Source organism: Euwallacea similis, chromosome 7, assembly GCF_039881205.1.
Source record: "Euwallacea similis isolate ESF13 chromosome 7, ESF131.1, whole genome shotgun sequence".
NCBI lineage: Eukaryota > Metazoa > Arthropoda > Insecta > Coleoptera > Curculionidae > Euwallacea > Euwallacea similis.
The window spans coordinates 436,485-463,939 of NC_089615.1; the positions used below are offsets into that span (position 1 = coordinate 436,485).

At 31.1% G+C, this 27,455-nt stretch overlaps 3 protein-coding genes across 3 annotated transcripts; all 3 read right to left on the minus strand.

Moving 5' to 3' along the window:
* Nucleotides 1-1,440: 1,440 nt before the first annotated feature.
* On the minus strand, nt 1,441-6,044 carry LOC136409895 (circadian clock-controlled protein daywake-like). The gene is made up of 4 exons (XM_066391743.1): nt 5,884-6,044; nt 3,125-3,309; nt 2,157-2,337; nt 1,441-1,761 (listed from the first exon to the last, which is right to left on the minus strand). The coding sequence occupies exons 1-4, from the start codon at nt 5,960-5,962 to the stop codon at nt 1,457-1,459; spliced, it is 750 nt and encodes a 249-aa protein (XP_066247840.1). The 5' UTR covers nt 5,963-6,044; the 3' UTR covers nt 1,441-1,456.
* Nucleotides 6,045-7,387: 1,343 nt separating this feature from the next.
* LOC136410105 (uncharacterized) lies at nt 7,388-18,734 on the minus strand. Its single transcript, XM_066392072.1, has 20 exons — nt 18,538-18,734; nt 18,095-18,335; nt 17,734-17,867; nt 14,808-14,948; nt 14,558-14,709; nt 13,667-13,758; nt 12,313-12,498; nt 12,106-12,182; nt 11,946-12,049; nt 11,862-11,894; nt 11,526-11,654; nt 11,248-11,393; nt 10,233-10,317; nt 10,031-10,091; nt 9,634-9,689; nt 8,955-9,074; nt 8,445-8,508; nt 8,110-8,350; nt 7,792-7,925; nt 7,388-7,746 (listed from the first exon to the last, which is right to left on the minus strand). The coding sequence occupies exons 1-20, from the start codon at nt 18,635-18,637 to the stop codon at nt 7,442-7,444; spliced, it is 2,601 nt and encodes an 866-aa protein (XP_066248169.1). The 5' UTR covers nt 18,638-18,734; the 3' UTR covers nt 7,388-7,441.
* A 3,910-nt stretch (nt 18,735-22,644) lies between these two features.
* Jhbp2 (Juvenile hormone binding protein 2) lies at nt 22,645-25,176 on the minus strand. Its single transcript, XM_066391649.1, has 5 exons — nt 24,836-25,176; nt 24,274-24,517; nt 23,902-24,035; nt 22,911-23,063; nt 22,645-22,848 (listed from the first exon to the last, which is right to left on the minus strand). Exons 1-5 carry the CDS (start codon nt 24,900-24,902, stop codon nt 22,694-22,696), a joined length of 753 nt encoding a protein of 250 aa, XP_066247746.1. The 5' UTR covers nt 24,903-25,176; the 3' UTR covers nt 22,645-22,693.
* Nucleotides 25,177-27,455: the final 2,279 nt, after the last annotated feature.

The window sequence follows — 27,455 nt, forward strand, 5'->3', positions numbered from 1 at the left end:
CAAACAGGACACATAGAAGAACCGATCTTTAGGCACCATAAGATCAAAATAATGTTTAAAAAAAGAAAATATCCTTCTTAAGAAGTATTCCTGTTAACATGAACATTTTCGTATGATCTGTTTCAACTGTTATGTTTGAAGGTTTATAATACCCATTGAGAATGCAGTAAGATGTATTTTCCACTTACTAAAGCTAACAGAATAATTAATGTCGCGCATTTCAAACTGTGTAACAAAATATGCTACAAAGCAAAGGTATTTACCTTATTAAGATACGAGTTTTATAAGGCAGCACATTGTCGCACGAATTCAAGTGTGTAAACCGGGGAGCGAACCAACCAATTGGCAATAAGTGAGTGCGTTAATGGCTTTATAAAACGTATATCTAATACAATTTTTTTCTATTGAGGTTATTGGCAGAAAGGTTATTCTTTCTATTGGGAAATATTTGCAATTTGCTTGCGATAATGCCACTTTACTGTGCTCATAGGAAAAACCTGTATCAAGAAAGATACTTGTCCCTAAATCAGACTTTTTTCATTTTTTCCGTTTTTTTCAATTTAAGTAAAACCATGAGAATCCTCAAAAATACCATTAGATTCACTACACCATTAAAAACATGATGTAATGATGATTTTGCTATTTCACAATTTCAGTGATAAAAAAAAGAATTATTCCTTTTACATAATTTCATACCGGTTGCAATTGACGCCAACAAGTCAATAGCGAAATCAGTCAATTTTTAATTTGGCAGTGTCCATATCTGATACAACAATGGTAAATTTTGAATTTGTGTTAAGTGTTATTTTTAGTCGTCAGTAGGCACTTGTAGAGTTAAATATTAGTATTACCTCTCTAATATCGACAGCACAGTGTCACTACTCCATGACTTTTTTTTGAAACACTAAGAAAATATCTCGTACATATTCCCGGTATTGTCAACACTCTTAAATAGGAACTCTGCCTAGAGAGGACAGGATCATTCTTATTTATCTATCATACTTCTTCATACATAGTGGGGAGCTTGCGATGGATCCAGACCAACAATCGGTTAAAGTAATTACACAGTAAACTTATTTTGAATTAAATACTGATTGGTATGACAATAAGCGACCTAAAGATGCCTAACTAGGTTATAGTCTATTTCACTCAGATTAACACTAATTACATATAAAATTTTACAGATGTTATAGATGGATCGCTAACGAAAACCTTTACTAATTGGGCAGCAAATAAGGTAGAGCGAAGAGGTTTTAGCATACTTCTTTTGAAATTTCAAGATCTATTTGTTGTATCTTATTTTTTAGAAGGTGCCATGTTTGACATTTTTTCACATCTGTAGAATTACGAATTCATATTGGTAAAAAAACTCATTTGTATTGACGTTCATTCAATAAAGCTTAGGTGTTAATAAAACAATAGGTATAGAAGCAGAAATTTATTTAAATATTATACTCTATTTCGGAAATAGCTCCTCTATTGAAAATCTGGTAAACACTCGTCCGATAAATTCAGTAACCGTTTTTCCAACAGTCTGCTCTAAAGTTGGTCTCAGATCACTAAGAAGTTCGGGCATATTAGAATTCAAGATTCTGTTAGTTTGGTCGGTGAGCTCGGGATTATTTTTGAAAAGGTCATAAAATCTGAACTCGGGCTTTCCGAAATCGATATCATCAATCTTTGTACTGATGAACCTGAGATACTGCTTATCTTGCTGGTAATAACGCTGTCCATTCATTGTTGCAATTACTCTGCAATCGGCTATAAGGGTAGAAATGGTGACGTAGGCAATTATTACCATTACTACACCAATTACTAATGAATCGAAAAATCTATTATGACCAATTTCAATTTGTTATTTGAACTTAAAATTGTATAAAATATTTGATGCTAACGTTCGATCAAGCAATTTTTTTTATTTCGTTGATAAGTCTTTCAAATTAATAAAAATAATAATTATCTCATAATGTATTATTGTTGGTAAATTACCACAGTTAGATTAATTCAATATTGTTCGTGTTAATGGATATCAAGATTTTTTGCCAAAATTGTTTTGAAAAAGGATATTTAATAGATTATCCTTCATAAATACTAGTACCTACTAGGTATTATGGGGCAAATGTTTTGAAAAAAACCCCTTGGTAATGAAAACTTACTGATGTTTCCGTCGGCTGGTCCTGATCCATCTAAGTTGAAAAACAAAACTCTTCCAAATATAGAATATTGTGCCTTTATTCTAATGTGTGGAAAGCTGAGGTCGAATTTTATTTTGTTCTCATCCAAATTGACATCAAACTTTTTGATTACAAATTTGTCTGCGTCATAAATCTCCACGTTCTAAAAAACCAAGGAATTTCACTATATGATTCTTGAGAACAAATACAGGTTGATTCATTAACAATGGGACAACCTAAAACTGAAGATGTTGCACGTCAAATGGTGACGATTGGAGAAAATATGCTTTATCGGAATACACTTGATTTCTTTCACTTTTAATTTCTCGTATTACAAAATTTAAACATAATGTTCGGTAAACACATTTTTTTCGAAAACGGATCAAGATATCAAAAAGAAACAAGAATACACAATTAATGGAAAAATGAGTGCCCTTTCAGACTTCGAATCAAATTTCATGTTACATATACAGGGTAAAAAGTTATTAATTGTAATTCTTCAAAATTGACCGTAAGTGATGCCTAATATTAGTAACATGGAAATTGCAAAACGTGTCTTATTCGTCACTTAAAAAAACATAGCTTTACAATTTATTTTAAAGAATCTAACTGAGAATAACAGCAATAAAATTAATTAAAATTTTAACTTTCAATACTCTGTATATCCTAAACTATCAACTTTCGGATAAAACATATTTTCTCCAATCGTTACCATTTGACGTGTAGTATCTCCAGCTTTCGGTTGCCTCATTGTTAATGAACTATGTGCCTTATATACATATATTATTTCAAATCATTAAATCTTTTTAACTCTTGTATTAATGCCAGAGTTGGCCGTATACTTCAGATAGCATTAAACTGAACCTATTGTGTGGAAAACACAACTTTTTCCAGAAATCCTCAGCAACAACAGAGAGTAATATCAAAATAGAAATATTTGATAAATTTACCTCAAATTTGGCAATAAATCCTGCACCAGCATCAATTCCAACTTCTGGTAAAAACAAGGGATTCATTTTTGGCAGCCTTAATTCTGGAATCCCATTTTCGAGATGTGGCTTTATGGTTTGAACAGCTTTTAAAAGACATTTCTCAAAATCTGTATCGTTCTGATGACATTTCTGTATATAAGATGCTAGAATGGAGAAAATGTATTAGGATAGTCTCATAGAATAAAACTATAACTACTGTGATACAATTTTTTGTTTTGACAAGTAATAATGCAAAATAACTGGAGATGTCTTTAAAATCAGACAATATAAGTGAAATTAAATTCTGATTCTGAATTAAAAGAAAAAAGCACTTTTATTTAACAATAAAAAAAAAATTATTCTATAGAAGATCGCAAATGAATCATACAACCTTAATAACATTTATTTATGTTTTGTACCACCCAAAATGCGACAAAACAAATTTTCCAGCCTTTATACTTTTACAAGACCAATTTGGAAAGTCAATGTTATTTTCTTGCAAATGTAATTACCAATACGCTACTACTTTAAATCACAACATAAGGTAAAAATCGATTGAGTAATTTATTTATGGTGTCAGTACTGTTCTATTGACTTTTATAGTGGCTCAATATTGACGATGTGCATTGAATTTATATCGATTGTATATTTATTTATATTCATTACAATATGTCTATGCAGTCGGTGGATCTAATAGCCTTTAAAATTTGGTGTTTTAGGTTACATTTGAATACTAATTTTGGTCTTTAGATGTTTGAACATGGATTAAATGGAAAATATTTTAGAAAATTGTAATACGGACAATAATTTCCATCCATATCCACTTGGTCAAATTTTATTTTCATTATTGTGAGATTGTTAGGAAAAGTATGAAAAAAGAGAATATTTTTGCTAGAGCACCGCCCTACATCATATTAACTATTTTTATTTTATTTCTAAAAATACCAATAATCGATTAATTTTTTTTTAAAGCAAATAAAAAATATTCTAAGTCTAAAATGTCCCGTAAATAGAATCCATATAAACAGTAAGAAATGCTAATAAAAATCTGACGTTTTCATTTACATTCATCTGTGATATATGTATGCAGGGTAACAATTTGAAAACTTATAATAGCCATACCTGAAAAACAAAAAAAGATAGTAAAAATTCCTGAACCTGAACTAATCTCTACAATATCGAGGTGAAACTAAAAAGATATATTAACCAATCCGTTCTCCCCAGCCACCCTAATTAAATAATAAATATTTAAATGGCAATCTCCTATTTGTGATACTTTATTTAAAAGCTCTCAAAAATGCTTTTCGATGATATCCTACAAAGTCACATTTGATCAAGTAATTTTCGGTTGATTAAAGAAAATCTACTAATTACTATTTAATTTATTCCTTATTAATTTAATTAATGCTGAAAATCATTCGTATTAGTGTTCTGACAGCAATTTGAAAATTCCTCGACATTTTAAAGCCTTTTTTACATCTGTGGTCTTTATTCATAATGCAACAAATAAAAAGTTTACAAATACGTTGTTAATGTTTTCTCCGCAAGTTTTGATTCGTAAAGCAAAATTGTAAAATTTTGACCTGTAAAAACTGAATTAAAAACATAAACAACGAGTTTTTAAACTTTTTGTTTATTCGGTTAATAATAAAAGGCCACAGAAAAAAATTATGTAGAAGTAAAAAAAATTTTAAAATATCTAAGAGTTTTAAGATTGTTGCCAGGACACTAACCTGAATGATTTTCAGCACTTATTATGAATAATAATAAAATTTATTATGCATAATAATGAATAAATTCCTTAATCAACCGAAATCTACTTGATCAAATGTAGCTTTATAGGATATTATCGAAAATCATTTTTTGAGGTCTTTAAAATGAAATATCGAAAATGTGGGGTTGCTATTTAACATTATTTAATTGGAGTGGCTGGGGATGAGGCAAGTGAGAACGAATTGGTTAATACATCATTTTGGCTTCCCCTCAATATTATAAAAATTAATTCAAAGAATTTTTTATATCTTTTTTGTTTCCCAGATATAGCCATTGCAGGTTTTCAAATTATCACCCTGTATATAAATAGTAAATGAAGTACGTTAAATCAAAACCTTACGTTTACGGTTAACAATCTAATGCGAGGTATTTTCGTAACGATCACCCCTCATTTATATTAAAAATATTTCCAATTTCTGGTACACGATTCATTAATAAATTTATGTCAGATTAATTGAATCTCTAGACAATATTTACAGATTCGCTTTTTTGCACAAAATAAAAAAAGATTAAAGGTGATCTATATCAATATACTGAGAATCTTTACCTTAACAATCAACAGCGATTAGAAACTTTTCAACATTTTGATATGCGACAAAACTCGACAAAGTTCGGTTTTTTAAAAACTTATAGAAAGTTATGAACTGAAAAAAACTTGAAGGTGACTAACAATCGCCAATTTTGCAAACCCGGTAATTGATAAGCGATTTTTTAATTATGATTGTTCCTGCATTACAACTAAATATAAAATTCGGAAAATCTCGAATATAACTATTCAATTACTTGGCAGATTAGGTAAGTAATTAAATTTTAGCACGTTTTATAATATTATCGTACGTTATATCAAATAATCGAAAACCCTTGGTTTTTGATAATCCTGGATGAAATTGCAGTGGACCATACTTGTCGTTGCATTAATTATAATTAAAAGGGTGCAAATTATTGTTTTATCAATAATTACTTACGAAATTTTTTTACTCTTGCAGCTTCGCAGCAAACTAGAACACCAACAATAAATACACTTATTTTTCTGTTTAATGCCATTTCGGTTTCAGAGATGCAGTAGGTATATAGTTGCAGGTTTGTTGAGGTGTATTCACCTACAACGATTGATAATAATTGACAGCCCCTAAAGAATATAATACGTGTGTGCTTATTCTTCTCCGTAAATTAAAACAAGGTAACGTGCCAAGTACAAGAGTTTTAGCACTGTATCACTTAAAGTTTATAACTCAATTCAATTTTTACCTTGATTAATTTAGATGTCTCTAATACGTCGGTATTAAGTTATGTATGTATGTATGGCGGTGGATAATAGAATACAGAAACTCTTTAACTTTGAATTCAGTGATTCCATAAGAATTTCAAACTCCTCTTTTACGGTAAATACTACGTATATATTGTAAAAAAACTTTCGTATCACGTAAATATCAAAATATACGAAAAAAAAAACCAATAAAAGTGAAACAGTTTTAAATTCTTAACACTAGAATTAATTGTAAACAGATATAAATTGACTCATAATTCCAAAGAAGTTTAATTTCATCACACCTTTTTAGAAATGACTTTTTAGCAAAGTAGCAAGTAACACAAAAGACTTCAAAATAAACTGTTCAGCTATATCGTTATTCCATTTACTATAAAGTATCTAATTTTCCTAAAACATTTTTTTAAATTCTGATGAGTGATTAATTTACCGGATCCAATTTTGAGATATTTTATCGTTTTATAGAGTATAGACAGACAGAGAAATCTTGGTGGGGAGACATTCGTTCTTGACATATTATTTTAGAGGTCCTATAACATCATCTGAATTCAAAATGGTGTTTTTAAGTAAACTTCCTATAATACTTAAAAAAATAAACCGATATTATTTAGTATTATTTCGGATTTTCCATCATTCAAGTTACTGACAAAATACTCCACAAAAATCTGTTTGCATAGATTAGTCCCAAATTAGCATGGCCAAATAGTTCTTATTAGATTTCTTCAAATAACTTAAAAAACGAGTAAATTCAATGTCATATTGACAATAGTATTACGTGTTTACCATATGAATTTTGTTATTGCATTTTCAAGAAACGATTTAGAAATGACATGGGAGTTTTTGCACATATTTTGACTATAGCGTGTAATAATAGTATACGGGTGATAATGGAATATTAAGAATTTAGGAATTTAAACATTTTCCAAACTTGTATCATTAGTATCTAAACTATCTTTGATCTAATTTTTCTTACCTGAAACCCTTCAAAGCAGTGGTTTGACAATTTCCTTGTTGCCTCAGAATTTTATTTTCACAAATATAAAATTTCTTCTTTGTCTATTCTTATTTAGCTCCTGTATTTGTGATAACAATATACTCCTGCGACGACAGACAATTTCAAGGTCAAAATTAAAGTTTGCATACTATTTAAAATATTTCCTTTATTGATAGAATTATTAAATTTACCTGACCTAACACTAAATATCCGATAGGATATTTACGTTATTAACTACTAAATGGTTATTGCTTAACTAATTTTATTGCGGAAAGAGGTCATCATATGAAAACCTGGTAGTTATGCTGTTTGCTATATTCGTAAACTTATCAGACAAGGAATCTTCAAGTGCAGGTTTTATCTCTTCTATAAATACGTCAGTGTTTTCTCGTATAAGAGCATTTGTTGCTTCTGATAGAACTGCACCGTTATCTCTAAACAAATTGCCTAGATGAAGGTTGCTTTTTCCAGTGAAAATTTTAAGAGCAAATTTTCTAAATTGAATGTAAGTCTCATTGTTTCGTTGAATTTTATCGCCCTTAAATAAGCAGTTAAACACGTAGTTGGCTAAAAACAGACATTTAGATTAGAAATAAATAAATAAATACTTACTAAAATTTCCTTGGATAGGTCCTTTCCCTTTGTATTTCAAAAATAGTATATTCATATCGATATCATAGTCTCCTTCAAAATATAGCATTGGAATGGTGAATTGGGCCACAAATCTGGTCTTCGAAATATCCGACCTATGTGGAAGACGTTTTAAATAATAAATTATGCCACTTTATCAATCAATTAAAATGAATTTCCATTTTGAAAAACATCGTATAAGATAGAGAAAAGAATTATTCTCGATTATTTATAATTTTAAGAAACGTAAGACGCCGGAAGGGTTATAAAATAGTATACAGGTTATGAAAATAAACTTACTTTAAATCAATAATTTTAAAGTCTGAAGGTCCATGAACTAATAAGTTTGTGATATTGGCATTAATCTGAGCTTGATTAGGTCCACTTCTAAGCTTAATTTCATTTAATGGCAGTGGTTCAATAGATGGTACATTGAGCTCTGGTATTCCTTCTTTTAACTTCGGCCTCAAAAACTGGATGGAATTAATAATACACTGAGCGAGATTTGGATCGTTTCTCCTGCACACTTTTATGTAAGAAGCTGAAATATCAAATAAATGCTTATTAATTAAATCATAAAATTTTTTATAAAGGCCAAATTAAAAAGGAATAAAATTGGTTTCAAGTACAGCTACCCAAAATCCTATCTGTTTGGCCATTAAATATTTTGTATCTAATTATAAACAACTTAACGTGTGTCTTTGAATTTGTGGATTAGAAATTGTAAATTTATTTCATGTAGCAAATATAAAGTGCTCCAGGAAATTGTCGACGAAATGTTACCACAAATGCTTCAGGGATACATAAAGCGATTGAACTTATTATACAGAGTGGTCGTTTAAAAGCGAAACAGGTGCAGTTCTGAATAGCTAAGAGAATTCATGAAAAAACACTTGGACACGTAAAACTTATTTTTGGGGAGGAAATATTTTAAGCTCATTTGGACTCCCCTATCTGCAACCTCTTAAGTACAAGGATGTTCATCTCCAAAATCTTAAATGCAAGGGGGGTCAAGTGACACCTCATTTTGAAGGTAATTTAATGTATTCTAAAACCCCCAAGTTCTAAGTCTATACTGTCAACACATCAAAATGGCGGCTACCCAAAAGTGCACAAATTCACTTATTTATGTTCACTTATTTTACCTGTTTCACTTTACTATGGTAAATTGAATAGTATTTTATTTGTCTTGTTTTTATTATGCTAAAAAAAGGATTTTTTCTAAATACTAGCAAAACATGAGGAATGATTTCTTTATTACTGATCTGAAAATGCAACTTTGGAACATTTTAGTATTAAAAATATCAGCGAAAGAGGAATACTATTTTGTTATGTTCTACATTTTAAGTGATACTTAAGGAAATCAAAAGTAATGTAATAAGTATAGTATACTCAATTACCGAAAGGGTACTGACATAATTTCACTTTTCTTTGGAAATAATAAAAATGCTATAGAACGGCCCAAATATTCGATGAATTACATCAAGACCATTATCGTCACATCAATCAAAAATACGTTTTAAAGTTAGTACAAAAATTTCAAGAAACTGAGTCAGTAGGTCATAAAAAGCGTCAAACTGAAAATGCGGTAGTAAATGAGGTGGCGGTTTTGGGACATGTTTTTCAAGACCCTACATTAAGTACTCGTATAAGAGAGTTAGAGATGGTATCTAGTGTTAAGTGTACGAGCATTCAAGTGATCTTAAAAAATACAAACTTCATCCGTACAAAATACATGCAGTGTAAGAACTTAATGAGAATGATTTTGATAGGTGTTTGAAATGTTACGAAAGCATATTAAAACGGATTCAAAGCGATAAGCACTTCCTTCTTCTTTAATGTATATTTCTCAAAAGAATGTCCTTTCTTCTTGAACGGTACTATAAATAGATACAACTACCATTAGTAGTCTGATGAGAATCCTGCCATTATTCACAAGGTCCATACATGACATCCGCAAAAATTGAATGTTAACACGGGAATATTTGGTGATCCTCTGGTAGGTTCAGGTTTTTTACCAGGCAATTTATCTAGGCAAATGTATCTTGAGTTATTGGAAAACTCCATTTATCCGGCATTAATAGAGATAATTGCAAACGATGACCAATACATAGAAAACCATTTATATTCTAACAAAGCGGTGCGGCACCTTATTATACACTGACTGTTTGTCAATATTTAAATCAAATGTTTCCTAGGGAATGGAACGGAAGGAGAATACCCATGGAGTGGCCTCCGCGTTTTCCAGACTTAAGTCCATTGGATTTATTTCCATGGAGCCACTTAAAAAATAGAATCTATGTCACCGAACTAATATTTTTGAACGATTTACGCCAGTGGATCATTAACGAATGTAATCGAATCACTTCACAGATGCTTCAAAATGTTCGACGACGGTTTGAACAAAATCCTTTCTATTGTACAGAGGTCGGAGGTGGGCATTTCCAACATTTACTCAACTGACTTGTAGTAACATTACTTTTATTTACAGAATGTAAAATGCAACCTCTATTTTTGCATTAAAATCCAATTAGTTAAGTAAATTTGTCATAAATTCTTAGGTACATTTTTCTTGCACATGCGTAAAGACCCGTTTTCTACTGTATTATTTAACTTTGACCCGAATATTTTTTGTTGTCACAGTAAAGTGAAACAGGTATAATAACTGAATGTAAATAATAAAACTTGCGCATCTTTGGAAAGTCGCCATCTGGGTTTTGTTTGCAGCAGATACTTGAAACTCGGGGGTTATAAAGTATATTAAATTACCTTCAAAGTGAGGTGTCACTCGAGCCCTCCTTCCATTTAAGAATTAGGAGACGAGCACTCTTCTACTGAAGGGATTGCAGATAGGGGAAGCTGAATGAGTCTATAATATTTTCCCCTCAAAAATATATAAAAATACATAAAATATATATTATATCAAAATAAATTTTATGTGTCCTAGCGTTTTTTCATAAATTCTTTTAGCTATTCAAAACTATACGTGTTTCTTTTTCAAATGGCCACCCTGTGTGCATGTGTGTATGTATGTATGTATGTATATACATATAATAAGTTCACACATAACCATATATTTATATTATTTTATGACAATGATATAATCATGAATTAATTACATATTTTAATTATTTGCCCAATAATATTTGTTGAAATATGTAATTGGTACTTACGTATTTCTGCGCTCGTAACATCAATCAGTAACACAATTTGCAGAAGAAATATCACATTTATAGGAATCATAGCTATCACCACAACTCAGCAAGAGATGGAGACTATTAAAAATGCTGTGCAATAGCAAAACGAAACCTTCTGAAAATTCTAATTATATTTAAGCAATAAGTTTGACCCCTACACTTTACACTACTATCTAAAAACAAAACTAACAATCAGTTTAAAATTTTCTGTTCTTGGTTGTATAAAGCGAAAATAATTCACGCATAGTGCACAAATGACAAATCCTTGAAAATGATATTGACAATAATATACAAAGATTTCAAATTGTTTATGAACAATGGGTAGAAGCGCAATAACGTTCTTAATGAGAAATATATGTACGACGTTAAACTAACCATTTCAATATTCTAGTCAAGCAAATATACTCCTTGTACCTTGATGAATAAATAAATTGCATTTATGAAACTTGATTTTTAATAAGTGTAGCTACTCTACTAACAATAGGGCAGTTTTAGTAATTTTTGTTAGCGAGCTAAAACCCCTTTTGGAGATCTAAAGTTTTTCCAATTTCGAGGATTATTTCTGAATATCCACGACAAGCAGCTTTTTGCTATATCATTTCTTGAATATCGATCACGGTTGCTAAGCTTCCCGTTCAAAATATCGAACTTTAATTACTATATAAACATAACCCATTAAATAGTCATTTTGCAACGTTCATGATATTGTTTTAATTAAGTCAATTACTATTAAGTATTAAATGTGTAACCAGTCTCCTGCCCTTCGATTTAATTAACCCTACAATGGATTGCTAACCTTATATTATGTTAATTAATTGTGAATCAATAAAATTGTAAAGCTTGGTACAAAAGCACCTGTTCAATATTCAGGATGACTCTATAAAAGGTCTGTACAAAATTCTACCACAGATTTCTGAGACGAAAACAGAATGATTTAACCCAATTTATCTTAGTGCAAAAGTGGACGGTTTCCAAAATGCAGAATGTTAAAATGAAGATTAAAAAAAGCAAAAAAAAAGTGATTTCTTTTGTAATGCTACTATCTAAACAAAATGTCGCATCGGTGGTTTTTAGGAGCGAAAAATTAGAATCCGCTTACATTCTTGATGCACATTGTAGAGGGTGCTGTTAACGCTAGGAGAATTCTCTTTAGAGAGGCATACGTTTTTTTTATCACTTGGTATAAAATTTATTTATGACTAAATTTGTGTTTCTTACATATTTATGAAAAAGTTATCGTAGTACAAGCCCTTACGGGTATTCGTTCTTTAGGTATTTGAAGTTTAAAGTTCGCAATATATCTTACAAAAATAATTTTAAAGTATATGTCAGAATATTATTTGAGATATTTTCCATGTTCAATCGAAAGTGTTTATTAACAATAAAAGAATAGAAAAACAAACTAACGAATGCACTACCCCACGACCGCTCCTTTGTCCATCTATCTATTAATTGCCTGTTCTTTATTTCTCTCGTCTTCAGTTTTTCAGTTCTGGTAAGTCCTTATGAATTGTGGAAGAAGTACCTGCTAGTTCCAGTTTAATGTTTCCTAAATAATTTGCACACATCGTCACTTAGGTGCGTCGTGGTAATAGTAAACTCGCTTGATAGTGTCTTATCTTAAGATGGCTCTGTTAACTTGCCCGTCATCTTATTATCAATTCTAATATTATATATTTACAAAACTTAACGACTAATAAATCTCCGATATGTACATATAATACAACGGTCCGGTATATACAGGGTGTTTCATAAATATACCGACAAACTTTCAGGGGTTGTAGAGCTCATAAAAACAAATATTTAGAACAAATAAAGTTACATCCGAAATCGCTTCGTTTCCAAGATACAGGGTGTTTAATTCCTTTTTTTTTTTGGATATTTTTTTAATATTTGAAAAACGGTTTGAGATGCGGACATGAAATTCAGGACATGCTATCGCGGGATAAATGTGCATGTTCTGGAGTATGCAGACCATTTCCACCTACACCAGTGGCGTCCGTGCGGCCATTCAATGGGATGTTTTTAACTAAAAAAATGGCACGCCACCGACTTTTTTTAATATAAATATTTTTTTCTTAATATTCCATCAATTCTTAACAAAAAAGGCCTCTTAGTGTTTTGTTGCCAGAGTGGCCGTTTGCGAGAAAAAAATGATTTCTCATTCATGTGCCTAGCAAAAAACCGGTGTAAGTTTCCAAGTGTGATTTTTTTAAAATTAAAATTAGAGAAATTAATTTAATTTTCTTTTAATAAATATGAAGACATATATTTTTTGTGTAATAAATTGTTCGCAAATTAACGATTGTGACTAGAAGAAATAAGAATGTAATGTTGTCATACAGGTCTTATTTCTTCTAGTCACAATCGTCAATTTGCGTCAATTGTGTTAATTTGCGAACAATTTATTACACAAAAAATATATGTTTTCATATTTATTAAAAGAAAATTAAATTAATTTCTCTTTAAAAAAATCACACTTGGAAACTTACACCGGTTTTTTGCTAGGCACATTAATGAGAAATCATTTTTTTCTCGCAAACGGCCACTCTGGCAACAAAACACTAAGAAGCCTTTTTTGTTAAGAATTGATGGAATATTAAGAAAAAAATATTTATATCAAAAAAAGGCGGTGGCGTGCCATTTTTTTAGTTAAAAACATCCCATTGAATGGCCGCACGGATGCCACTGGTGTAGGTGGAAATGGTCTGCATACTCCAGAACATGCACATTTATCCCGCGATAGCATGTCCTGAATTTCATGTCCGCATCTCAAACCGTTTTTCAAATATTAAAAAAATATTCAAAAAAAAAAAGGAATTAAACACCCTGTATCTTGGAAACGAAGCGATTTCGGATGTAACTTTATTTGTTCTAAATATTTGTTTTTATGAGCTCTACAACCCCTGAAAGTTCGTCGGTATATTTATGAAACACCCTGTATATGTAGTACAGCAAAATTAATAACAAAAAATTGGTATACCCAAAGAAAAACATGAAGATTTAAAAGGTGTGATAACAATTATAGATTAATTGAATGTTTAGATTTTTGTTCTTAATTTTTAAGACATTCAGTAAACTTTAATAATTAAATTTTATATCGGGTGATCAAAAAATTATAACCCTATAAAGGGAGTTCACCTAGCGCTAACAGCTCTCTCTACAATGTACATCGAAAATGTAAACGAATTCTGATTTTTCGATTCTAAAAATTCCTCGATGCAACATTTTGTTCAGAAAGTAGCATTGCAAACAAAGTCATTAATTTTTTTCCTTTTTTTAATCTTCACTTTAACGTCCCGTATTTTGAAAACCACTCATTTTCAGACTAAGGTAAATTGGATTAAGTCGTCATGTTTCGCCTCAGAAATATGTGATAGAATTTTGTACAGGCCTGTTAGAGATATCCTGTAGAATTAATATTGAAAACATTTTGCAACTCTGTAGTTTATTATCGTCATTTTAATTTACATCATTTGCAGCAAATTAAACATGTTGGTTTCATTAAAATTAGTATACAACAAAGAATATATGTATATGATCAACAATTAAGCAGGAAATAGTTCGTCATAGTCGAAATTTTGCAAAATTTTGTTGCTAGTCTTCATCAGCAGCTCAGAGCATCGCTTTTCTATGTAAGGTGCAGCCATTGAAACGAGTTGCTGTTTGTCAGCGTTATTGAGAAGTTGTATCACAGCTTGTTCTGCGAAAAGGTGTTCATTTACGTAACATTAAAAACGAAATCAATATTAGGGCACTAAACACTTATTTGATTTTTGAAGGAGTATTTGGACAACTTACTCAAAACAAGATCCTCATTGAGAACGTTATCCATGTTAGCATTGAAATCGCCAACTTTAAACCTGCAAACAATGGAATCAAACTGTAGTCGATTCTTCTCGTCTACACTTCCCTGCATAACAGCTTGTCCTTCAATATCAGCTGCAAAAAAAGCCAATAATTAGTACACTTAATAGTTTTCCTAATTACATACGGAAAACTGCACTATACTACACTGATTTGAGTATGAGAGGGTTTCTAGCACAGAGATAGGAAAAATGACTTTGTCGCATTTAGGGTGGAAACATAATTTTTCAGTATTGAGTGCAACAAATTTATTTTGTCATTTAGTAAAGTAATTTTGGTTTTAACAAAAGCTTTTAATGTTTTTTTATGTGACATTTTCAAAGTTTTCACAAAATTGCCTTGACTTTCAACGCTATTTTAAAGACATATAGATATCAACACAAGTCAAATTTTTGATATTTGTGAAAACATATTGCAAGACATGAAAGTGTAAAAATTGTATCGCACGCTTATACATTCTCGAGCCTAAAATTAGGTCATTTGAAAAATTCCTCAGAGCTTGTACAAACAAATTCAGATGGCACTTTTCAGCGTAGGATTGCTTCTCTATGAAATCTAAAACGATCTTAAATGATAATCACATATTTCGATGAGCATTCGACAAAAAAAGAGGCCTCGTACCAAAATTCCTGAAATATGTTATGAGCATTTTTTGTTCTGTGTCTTTATCTATATATTGCAAATTCTACGACTGGTTTCATTCTAGTTGTCATTTTGTTCTTTCGTAAAAAATGTCCATAAATCCTATCGTTGCAGCACGAACTTGTAGTAGCTATAAAAGATGGTCGCGAACAGTGCGAAACTGCTGGGGATTGTAGAGTAAGTCTATCTAGTGTACAATGAGCACCTCAGCGATATGAAAAGAGTGAGCTGCTAACTCAAAGACCCGGATCAGGACGAGGAAAGCTATAACAGCTAAAGGTGAGCGCTTTCGCGTTTTTATTACTTTGAAGAACCAAACAGTTAGGGCAATTTCCCTTCGAACTAATCTGCAAGAAGTGTGAAATGTAAATGAAAGTGAGTGGACCGTTAGGAGACAAATTCATGCAGTTGAATTATCTACTTGAACTAGAACTACAAGGTCTTCGCTTTCTCGTGAACATTGGATTGCGAGGTTGAATTTGGCAGAGAACACATGGCTTGGACAGTAAAGGATTGGAGTCGCGTATTGTTTTCCGATAAATCTCGATTTTGTTTTACTGGCTCAAACAGCCATGTCAAAGTGTAGCGACGACAACACAAGAGATATGCCCAAGCGTGTATTGTTGAATGGCTTCCATTTGGTGAAGGTTCAATTATGGCTTGAGGAGGAATTCCTTTTAAAGCTCGTACAAAATTAGTCTTCATCCAAAATGGGACTCTGAATACATACAGGTATCTGATAGAGGTTCTAGAAGACCATGTTGTACCATTTATGGTTATTCTTGGATAGAACACAACTTTTATGCAAGATAATGCAGGGTCCTACACTTCTCGCATGGTTACCGCTTTTCTTGACGAGGTTCAACTCACACGATTTGTCTAGTCTGCTCGAAATCTGGATTTGAATCCGATGGAGCATGTTTGAGATGAGATAAATAAACGCTTATAGAGACATTTGCCACCTCCTAGAAATAACAGAGAGCTTCGCGAAATGCTATTGCAGAAATGAGAGTGTAGTCCAAAACCTGATTCGAAGCATGCCTCGTCCTCTACAAGCTGTTATCACTACTAGAATAGGAAATAGTCGATACTGAAGTCCGCAACAAATTTTATGTTTGAGATAAATGCAAGTTCTTTAATTTCATTATATAGGATGCTTCAGAACTATGGAATAAAATTTTTAGGAATTATTCATTGCAATAATAGAAGACATCGAGTATAAGAACCCATGTCCGCAAATATTCCCCTAAGGCGCCGTGGCCTTATGATTCTTTAAGTCAGTTATGTGCAATTTTTTTTCAAGTTTTAGTAAGTTTTATTTTAATTTATTTGTATAAAATATTAATATGCAATTATTGTTTAAAATGCTGTCCTCGAACTTCATTGCTCCTTTTTAAACGACGTACATAGTTTCTGCGGACTTAACTAAAATTGGCTAAAACTTTGATAATCGTTTTGAACTGCTTCAAATCTCGTAGTGATTCGTGTAATTAGGTCTTGCTGTTTCCACTGGCGTTTCATAAACTAGAGATTTTACATATTCCCATAGAAATAAACCTAAAGGTGTTAGATCGGGTGACTTAGGAGGCCATGGAACTTGACCACCTTTGCCGATCTAATGTTATTCGAAGTGACGAAATTCAAGAAAGACATTTAGAAAAATTACTGTAGTGTCATTTTGTACAAACAAATTAAAATAAAACGTATTAAAACTCGATAAAACATATTTTTACACATAACTACCTTAAGGCATTATCAAGCCATGACGCCTTAGGGAAACATTTGCGGACACGAGTTTTTATACTCAGATGTCTTCTGTTGTTGCACTTAATAATCCCTAGAAGTTTGATCTCATAGTTCTGAAACACCTTGTATTTAATATATTCTGCAGCAAGAAAAAAATCCTCTTCATTCGAGCAATCACAACAAAATTACCGCATAAAGGTAGTAAATTATGTTACAGGTGAAAAAATTTGAATAAACTGTAAGCTATTAAATTAAATGCAAATTACAAAGTGACCCTAATTTTATGCTCGGGAGTGTATTTAATGGAATTTCCGGAACATCACCAAGTTAACAAAAACGCTTATAGGAAAAGTATCATAGTTTTTGTTTTGGGTTTCAGATAATATTCACTTTCCGTTTCCAATCCTGTCTAAATTCACAGTTGTGGCATAAATTTATAAAGTGGAAATAGAAAATCGAAATTAATACTTACTGACATTAGCGTGTATGTTTCCAACAGATTTGACTTGAGATCCTAAAAGTTTAGAGTCAAAGTCATAGTCACCTTTCATATCTAGGAAGGGAATTTTAATAGCTACACGAAAAATTTTCTTATCAACATCCAATCTGCAAGAAAAAATCGTACACTACATTAAAAGAAAAGTTCGGTAAGTCCTGGTAAAATTCTATTGTGAATGATGGATTGCTTAGAATCTGTAAAAGCTAACATATGTGTAAGATAAATTAAAAGTGAATAACGACTCATTTCACTTCTTTATGAGAGTATAATCTAATATATTTTTATATTTCATATCAAAAAGTATTTTTTTACGTTGAGAAAAGTTCTATCTTACTTCACTTTTGAAATTTCAAAGTTTCCAAGCCCAGTAACTTCCAAATTCTCCATAGATGCTTTCAAATTGGGAATTTGTACTCCATCAAAAATAACTACTTTCTGCATTCTGAAGGGATCTATTGGGGGTATATCTAATTCCGGGATTCCTTTTTGAAGAACTGGCCTCAACGCTTCCACAGATTCTTTTATACAGGCTGGTAGTTTAGGATCGTTTCTGTGACATACCTTTATGTAGTCAGCTATTGTGAAAAAGGAGCGATAAGTAAATATGTTCATGGCTATATAGCGACATTGTCATAAACATTCAAAAACAGATCGCTGAAAGAATCGAATCACAAGTTATCTTAATTCTGAAAATTATGCAAATCTGAGAAGTCAAGAGGAGTTTGATTTTAGAGGAAATTCTATACACCTAATTAAAAACAACAATATGTTACTTACGTATAGCTGCACTAACGAGGTACCCAAAATCATCAAAGAGAAAAACAAGGAATAGACCTGTAAATAGCACTTTGGACTTGACCATGGCAAATGTTTGCATGAAGCAACGAACTATTAAAATAACTTTTTTCCTACATCAAAATGCGCTTTTATAGAAACATGGTGATGAGTGAGGGCTTCGCGATCGATTGATGATTTTTAAAGATGAAGCAGGAATTATGGTGTTTGCAATTAGCGAATTTTACACCGAATTAATGTTGGATACATCGGCACCTGCTGAAGCACAATGTAAAAAGTGGGAAAACACTGTTGAATAATGATATACAATTGAAAATTAATTACGTGTCTTCGTATATATTTTTTGTTCTAGGTTGTAGTCATCCTGTCATAATGTGGAAATTCTACATAGTTTCGTTAAGGTTGAATAATGGGTGCTATTAAGTATAAATACTTGATGTAGTGATTGACCATTTGCGATTGACGATTGCAGAATAATTTTGCAAAAGAGTATTAAATAAGGAACTAATAACGTTTTTGAAAATTGGCATACCTCTCGTTACATTCTATAATCTTTTATTGTAGATATTCACTTCTAGTGCGAATACGTTTACATTGGTGTGTTATGGAGGTGTTGCCAGCCTAAGAACTTTTTTACAGATTTCAATTGTCTTTATAAGTTCAGGTGTATCAAATATCGTATAAATCAAAACGACTCGAAGCACCTAATTTCTTCATTTATTGGTAACTCGTTTTCCCATAGTTTCCAAAATAATGATACCTATATTCAACGCCAATTAGGGACGCTCTGTATGTAAATCAATTAACGTTGGTTTTTCTAAAAATAATTGTAGTCACGGTATTTACACATAGGTAGAAATACACTTCACAGAATTTGCAAATATCGACACGAAATATTTGCATGCCATATCTCTGCGTCATTTATGTGTACGTACATGTATACATGTATGTACACATGTTATATACACATGTATACATGTTACATAGAAATACAAAGGGCGGAAAACTGATTACTCACACAAAATTTCAATTTCATGTACACTGAAACCTCCCGTAGTCGAATAACAGTGGTCGTCTTCTATTTGTCCGCTTATTGGAGGTGTCCACTTATTAGAAAATGAAAAAATATAGATGAGTTTTTTAAAGCCTATTTATTAAATTAATATTTTATTTAATTAAAAGAGTAAAATAAGAATAAATTTAATTAATCAGCCACAAAAAATAAATATTTTCAAATAGCAAATTAACAAATATATGTACATGTATGTATGTACATTCATACACGTATATAGTACATATGCATGTATATATTTAGGCAATTAATGTTTAGAAATAAAATACCCAGTAATTGAAGTTTGACGTGTATTTTTCTTTATAAAATCCTTTTCAAAATGTATCCCTATCGTACTTAACGCTCTCGAATCCTTTCAAATCATTGTTTTTAAAAGAAAACTCTTTTAATTTATTTACACTTTTAAACGTGTCACTGTAAGAAAGTATTTTACTTCGTTCAATTTTTCAATTCAGCCCTGATTCTTATTATTGTATATTATCCTATCTAGTTCATCTTCAGAGTCTATTTCTTTTGTATTTTCATTAGAAATTTAACTTTTCATTTATTGATCTTCAACTTGAACAGCGTTATCAATATCAATAAAAGCACTTGTATCAGTTAGTTCATGTTCAGCATTTCTCATCATTTTACAAATCTCCGTATGTTTTGATAACGGAACTTTGTCATTTGAGGCCCAACCCTCACTTGACATTAATTTAACTTAATAATTAAATCCAGTTTTAGCAAAGCAATTCTTTATGGTCGTAGAAGACATTTGTTGCCAAGCTGAATTCATGAAAAACACCGCTTCCAGTACTTTTATAAAAAACTGAAATATATTAACAAACAGGTCGTTTTTGGGGTCCCAAAAATATTCGGACACTAAAGTTTCTAACACGTTAACAAACAATAAACAAGTGAGGAAGAAATATTAATATTTTGTATGACCTCCTTGATTGTCTATAACGGCTTGAAACTATTTAGGAATGGACAAAACAATTTTTTAAATTAAATTAAGGTCAATTTTGCACCACTTCTCCATTAAAACTTTTTTTAGCTCATTTTCATTTGTTATTGAATGTTATTTTATTTGTAAATTCAACTGTTGCCATACATTCTCAATTCGATTCAGGTCTGGAATTTAACTGGGGTTTTTAGAACTTTGGACAGTTGTAGAGCATCCATTCTTTAAAAATCATCCCGTTGTGTTTGGGATCATTATCTTGATAATACTTAAACTCCCGTAAATTCCCATATCAATGGCACCTTTTAACAAATTATTTTTTAGGATGTTTAAATAAACTGTTTTGTCCATTTTTCCATCAATGAACACTAATTCCCCAACTACTTTGGCCAAAATGTAGCCCCAGACCATTACTGATCCACCACCGTGCTTCATAGTAAAACGTAAATTGCTTGTTTTTAGATCTTCGTTGAGCCTCCTCTATATTATTTATCGACCATCGGGCCCAAATATGTTGAATTTTTATTCATCGGCAAAAATTATTTCCTTCCAATAGCTTTCCGATTTTAAAATCATTTCCGATTCAAATTCTGTTCTAAAGTTCTTATTTTTGGTATTAAGCCATAGCTTTTTTCTGGGTACCGGACCATTAAAACCATTTGCTCTTATGCATCTTCATATAATTTTTGGAGATACTTTTTTACCAGTTTGATTTTCCAGAACTACTTTCGGTTTAAGGGCAGTAATTCTGACTGGCTGATTTCCTTAATAGTCTTTATGATGTATCTATTATTATCTTCCTAAGTATTTATTAGTTTTAGACGGCCAGTTTATTTCATGGAAAGAATTCTGTCTTCAATTTTGTACCGATGAATAATGTCTGCAACCGTGCTCTTGTTCAAATGAAGTTTTTCGCCAATTTTTCTGTAGGATAACTTCTTCTCAAAGTTGAAAATGACCAATTGCCATAAATCGAAACTGATATTTACCTTATTTTTAACTCTACCCATTTTTGCCCCTCAAAAATGCATACGGGTATTAGGGGTAACTTTAATAAGGAACCATGGAATACTGTTAGAATATCAGATCCAACACAAAACACGCTCTTATGAGCAAAACTATGATCTACTAAAAATGTCCTAATATTTTTGAGACCCTAAAAACGACCTGTTTGTTAAGATATTTCTATTTTTCTATATTTTGATACTAAATTATAAATATACATATTTTTGCATTGTTAGTAAGCAAAAATTAATACCAAACGTGTACCAAAGTCCTGTTTCTTAATTATTTATTTTTCATAATTCCTATACACAACAGGAGATTGTAAGTGTAAATGTCCGACTATTTTAGAGAGTCACTGCATGTACATAATATGCACTTCAGGAGTCCTGTAATTCTCCCACAAACGACGCACGACCAGACAAAATATTGCCATTAAAAGACACGATAACGTTCATTCGAATTTTTTTCTTAGTTGCAAGCTAAATAAATGTTTGTTTATAAGAGAAGAAATGCAATAAAAGAGTCACATTTAACATCCGTGCCCGTTTAATAGAGTTCGCTTAATAAAGAAATATTTATTAGAATCTCTTATGGGAAAGAGTTGGTATCCAAAAAACTGTCCGATTACGAGAAAGATTCACTTATTGGAGGTGTCCGCTAAGGAAGATTTTACTGTACAGTGTATTTTATTGTATTTCTTATGAGCAAATGTTTGGAAGAAGTAGAAATTTTACAAATTTTAAAACAAGCAGTTCAGTATGCCCCTAATTACGCAGATATGTATCAATTCAACCGAATGTGTTAAAAATTAATCAGAAATTGAAATCGGTGAAATTTTGCTTTGGATGTTAATTTTAAGGTTCACTTTATGTTGCACATTAATTACATATTTTTGTTTGCATATTAATGTGTGGTTGAGAACCGGAAAGCCAAGTAAAAATATATTTAAACCAGGCATTAGAGTGAAATAACATGAATTAGCACGTATGCCCATTATTGTAGCGTTTCATGTCCATTATAAGCTCAATGTCAACAAACCTTTGTAATTTAACCAATGAAACACAACTTAAATAAAAAATAATTTACTAAAACTGAAATTAGTAGCCAATCTACCCTTATTCTTCTGTTAGAAAAGCATCATAAGGAACATTATTAAATACATTCGTAATAAAGTCGCTCATTAGTAATAAGAATTTTTTCTTCAGGTGCGGTTTCATTTCCTTCAAAAGTTCTTGGGCATTTGAGTTAATAAAAAGATTTAGAGCTGCCTCTGTGAAACGAAAAAAATATATACATATCGTTACTGTCGGTTTGCAAAACAACAGAACTTACGAAGCACGCTGTTGCCATTATGAATTCCATCTACTCCCATCTTAATATCTTTAACATTAAAATCCATTTTAATTTGTTGCAGCCGTAGATAAGTTAAGCCATCCTCGCCGATTTCTTTATCTGCCTTAATATATGATTTAACTTTGACACCCTCTAAAATGCAAAACATATACATATGGAATATACAGAGTGATTCAAAATTCAGTACAAAAAACTTAGGGGCATATTTTTGAAGTCGAAATAAACCTTTTTTTTCCTATAAAATGCTTAGTTTTTGATATATAGAATGTTAAATTATCGTTATTATTAAAATTCATAGTAGACTATGACGACATATTATAGTTTTACAATCCTACGCATTTTCTGTCGAATTTGTTAAAATTGAAAACTCTTAGGAACGATACAGGCAGAAAACGAACTATTACTAAAAAACAAAATTAAAAAAGCCAAATGACACAATATTTTAACACCTTGTATATCCAAAACTAAGCATTTTTAGGCCCACGTCTATATGAAAGAAGTCTTATTTTGGCTTTAAAAATGCGCCTCTAAATTCTTTATACTGAATTTTAAATCATCCTGTATATTCAATATATTCCTGTATATTCCTGTATACCTAAAAAAATTGGAATCATCACAATATCCGCTTGAGTATGAGATGCAGAAGTGAATCAGTTGCTATTTCGGAAATCGGTAGCGCCCCGAATATTTTATATTGAGCACCGTGTAAGCACATTATCGCAGTTTTCGAAATATACACGTTCTAAGTAACACTCTGCAATATACTTCAAAGTGCCACAGGTTAGCTCAATAATTGGGTTATCCCTCAAACTATGATAGCAGATATTTTTACTATTAGTTTTAATGAGTTTAGAATTTGTCGATAGTCTTCAATGCACTTGCTATAATACACGTGATTAGCAAACGCGTAAAAAATTTATTCATTTTCAAGCGCATGCATCATCCAATGTATTTAAGATATCTTACATACCATATTCGCCCCAATAGTTTCCTCCTCCCGAAGCCCTTACGAGAATGAGAATTCCACTAGATTCGTATTTAGCTCGTGCCGTGATTTTTGGTATATAGATGGTGAATTGAAATTGGTTTGTTTCTATGTCAGACCTAAAAATTAATTTTGCAATTTTCGATACAAAAATCACAACGCTTACGAATATTTTAGTAAACATAAATTAATATTATAATATTTTTTTGTTAATGGGAAAAATTTTTAATGGACCTGAAATATTTAGTCTAAATTCAGTAGTGTATCATATGGGAGAATCTCTATTATCTCTAACCCTTCATTATTTTATAATAATTTTGGATCATAAGTAGTTGCAGAAGTTTAATTGAATCTCACCTCACAGCTGTTACTGTACAGTTACTAACGCCATATGCTTCAATATCTCTGAAAATAGCTCTATATCCATCGGGTCCACTTCCTATAGCTAACTGGATTTGATCTATTACAACAGGTTCGGGATCTTCTAATCCAAGTTCTGGTATTCCGTTCCTCATGTTTACAATGAGATAATTTGTAGAGTCTCTGATACACCGGTTGACGTTTTCATCATAGATGTGGCATTGTTTTATGTAGTAAAATGCTAGAAAAGTATTACAACAAATAAAGGGCGGCTTGTTCGCACATGTTGCTTGCAAATGTACTCTCCCGCTCTTAGGAAAAATTTATTTGTGCATTACAGGACGATTCCAAAAATAAAATAGAAAACGAAGTAATTGTCTACAAACGCAAATAATTTTTAAAAAGTTCTCCTAATGTCCAAACGTGCAGTCTATGTTTCCCTTTTTATACACTTTAAGCTTCTCAGAGGAATTAGAGAAACGTTAGTTGTAATCTGAAGTAATGTAATATTTAAAAGCGAGCGATTATTGTAAGTATAGAAATAAGCTTAGGTACTTACGGTTTTCGGGTTTAACGCAACCGCAGAAAGCTGCGAAAATTACAAGGTAACTATATGATTTAAACATATTTAACCACTTAGTCTGCTTCTTTCTAAAGGATAAAATTTGACACACTGCACTATTGCTCTATGTATAACAGTATGGAGATATTCAACAAATTGATGGAGAAATTGAAGAGAACACGTAAAGTTCCGTCTTCTTTCGCTGTCGTGTGACCTCGTAATAAAGCGGCCATGACCGGACCAAGAACTTGATCGCAATAACAATAAGAGTGATGAGTGAGTGAACGTTTGGTCGTTGAGTAGCGGTTAATTTTTTTAATTTCACTGTTTTTAGTTGCAGTTTTGGCTCGTTCAAATGAATTGAGGTGGCCTGTTATTGGTTTCCAGCTAATATAAATTCAAGGTTTCTTTAGCTGAGTACCCATTAGAAGTATTTAGAGATCTACGAAAGCTAGAAAATCACAATTTGGTATACAGTTATTTGAGCCCAAAATCTATTGATAGGAAATATTTTTAAAATGGCAGCACTTTTGAAAGTGTCGGAAATTAATAACAACTTTATTATTTTAAATGGACTAATGAATAAATGTTTTTATTTATTTTTTTATGATTTCATATTGAATTTGAGGTCAATTTTATCTAAAAGAGACTGCTGACCTAAAATGTCAATTTTTAGAGATAAAAATTGTTTTATGTGAAAATTAGCAAAAATCTTAACGTAGAAAAAAAATTGTTACTCTCCGTTCAGAATTAAGTGTCTGTTTTTTTTCCTCAGAAATAAAATTTGTTATAGTAGGCTTTCAAATTTTTTTACTAGCTGTTATTTACTTTATAAATGTAACAGTATTACCTAACTATGTGTAGAAAATTTAAGAGCATAATCCTCGATGCATTTCAAGTGAAAAATGCCCGTAAATACTTCGTTTTTAAAATACAGAATGTTAAAATATATTTTAAAAAAAGTTTTCTGAATATTTCCAATATGATTCAAATTGGATTTTTTAATTTTAACTTGCGAATCTGTAGTAAACAGTCCTATATTTACAGCACGTGCTCGGATTTTTCATGTGACAGTGGCGTACGCTTGAAATATTTGTATTATACTATTTACACGCGAAATGTTAAATGCTGTGTTTGCCGTTATTTAAGACTGATTTTTATGTTCTTTGTTCCAAGCAAAATCGAAAAAAATTGCAGGAATACTTTATTAACAATCGCTCAGTGCAAGGCTTATTTATTTCAAAATCAAGAAAAAAAACTTAATTGAATATTATAAGAACTGTTGAAAATAACCACCATTACTTATAATAAATCTGTCTTAAGTAAACATTGCACTGATTATAAACTAGCTGCCATTTTAAATGTCAGTAAAAAATGGCATTTATATTATTTTTATATCAATAAAAAGTCCAATTTGAACCACATTGGAAATATTCAAGGAAAACGTCTTTTTTGGTAAATTTTAACACCATGTATTTTAAAAACAAAGCATTTGCAGACATTTGTTTATTAGACATTTTCCATTTGAAATGTATCCAGAATTGCGCCCTTATAATTTCTACACGTAGTTCAGGTTAGTTCAGGTTAAGGAAAACACCCTGTATAATGTAAGCAAAGTTATGTTATAATTCTCCTCACTTTAATAAACATCCAATTGTGTGCACTTTTAAGTCTGAAGTTTGAAATTTTTCTATAAGAAAAATAAACGAAAATTTTGTGATCCCAGTAAATTAAAAAATAAAACTGTCTAATAACATAACAGATTAACCAATAGTGGTAGTAATTATAAAATACCCCATTAGGTAAAGGACCGTTTGATTCAACGAGACCGGCTGCCACTTAGCCTGCCATGTAATATTAATCTTGTTCAAGAAACTAACAATAAAATCATTGAAGAATGAAATGTGAGTGATAGAAATATTAGCGATGAAACATTTTAATAAATTAAGTGTTTCATGATTGTTTTAACGCTAATAATTTTTTTTTGCAAAACTGGACACTTATTTCTGAGCAAAAAAATCTTTTAAATCGAACACTTATTTTCGAACGTAAAGAGTATAATAGAACTAACAACGGTAGAGCAACAAAATTTTGCCAGCAAAATGCTAAAACACTACGCTTTATTCTTCTCAATTTCAATTTTGATACTCATCTGTAGGGTGGTATGCAAAATAAATTGAACTAGGCTAATAGAAAAACACCAAGAAGTCCTTTTCTTTAAAAGGAATACCCCATATTTTATTATAATGGTTAAAAAGCCATTTCATTTTGTATCTAATCATATAACATTTTTTTATTCTTTCATGTGAATTGTTTTGAGATATTTGAGTTTTTAAGTATATCAGGTATACTTATGGACAGAATAATGTTTAGAAATAAGTGGATATTTTGAACAATTATTAAAACAATTTGCTGACATATAGTTAAAGATGTTACAACATCAAGCAATATGTTCTGAATACACTAAGTGTCCTGAAAGTGCATGTGAAAAATGGTATCATGAGATTATTTGGGTCAATACATTAAGATTTAGTTTAAAAATGATCTGAAAAAAGTATTTAGTTTAGACGCTATTGACTGTTAAAGTTCTTTAAAAAAAACAGATTTTTTGCTAAAT

Excerpts from the sequence above, each read along its gene's own strand:
- LOC136410105 (XM_066392072.1), bottom strand. The coding sequence starts at position 18,637 with ATGCAAACATTTGCCATGGTCAAGTCCAAAGTGCTATTTACAGGTCTA. Across the intron at positions 14,949-17,733 it reads AAACATACACGCTAATGTCA|CTGATATTGAAGGACAAGCT; the intron begins GTAAGTATTAAT and ends CTTTTTTTGCAG. Across the intron at positions 9,690-10,030 it reads ACGCGGAGGCCACTCCATGG|TACCGTTCAAGAAGAAAGGA; the intron begins GTATTCTCCTTC and ends ATCTATTTATAG.
- Jhbp2 (XM_066391649.1), bottom strand. The coding sequence starts at position 24,902 with ATGTTTAAATCATATAGTTACCTTGTAATTTTCGCAGCTTTCTGCGGT. Across the intron at positions 24,518-24,835 it reads TTGCGTTAAACCCGAAAACC|CATTTTACTACATAAAACAA; the intron begins GTAAGTACCTAA and ends ATACTTTTCTAG. Across the intron at positions 23,064-23,901 it reads AAACTATTGGGGCGAATATG|AGGGTGTCAAAGTTAAATCA; the intron begins GTATGTAAGATA and ends TTTGCATTTTAG.
- LOC136409895 (XM_066391743.1), bottom strand. The coding sequence starts at position 5,962 with ATGGCATTAAACAGAAAAATAAGTGTATTTATTGTTGGTGTTCTAGTT. Across the intron at positions 3,310-5,883 it reads TGCAAGAGTAAAAAAATTTC|CATCTTATATACAGAAATGT; the intron begins GTAAGTAATTAT and ends TCTCCATTCTAG. Across the intron at positions 2,338-3,124 it reads GATTTATTGCCAAATTTGAG|AACGTGGAGATTTATGACGC; the intron begins GTAAATTTATCA and ends TTGGTTTTTTAG.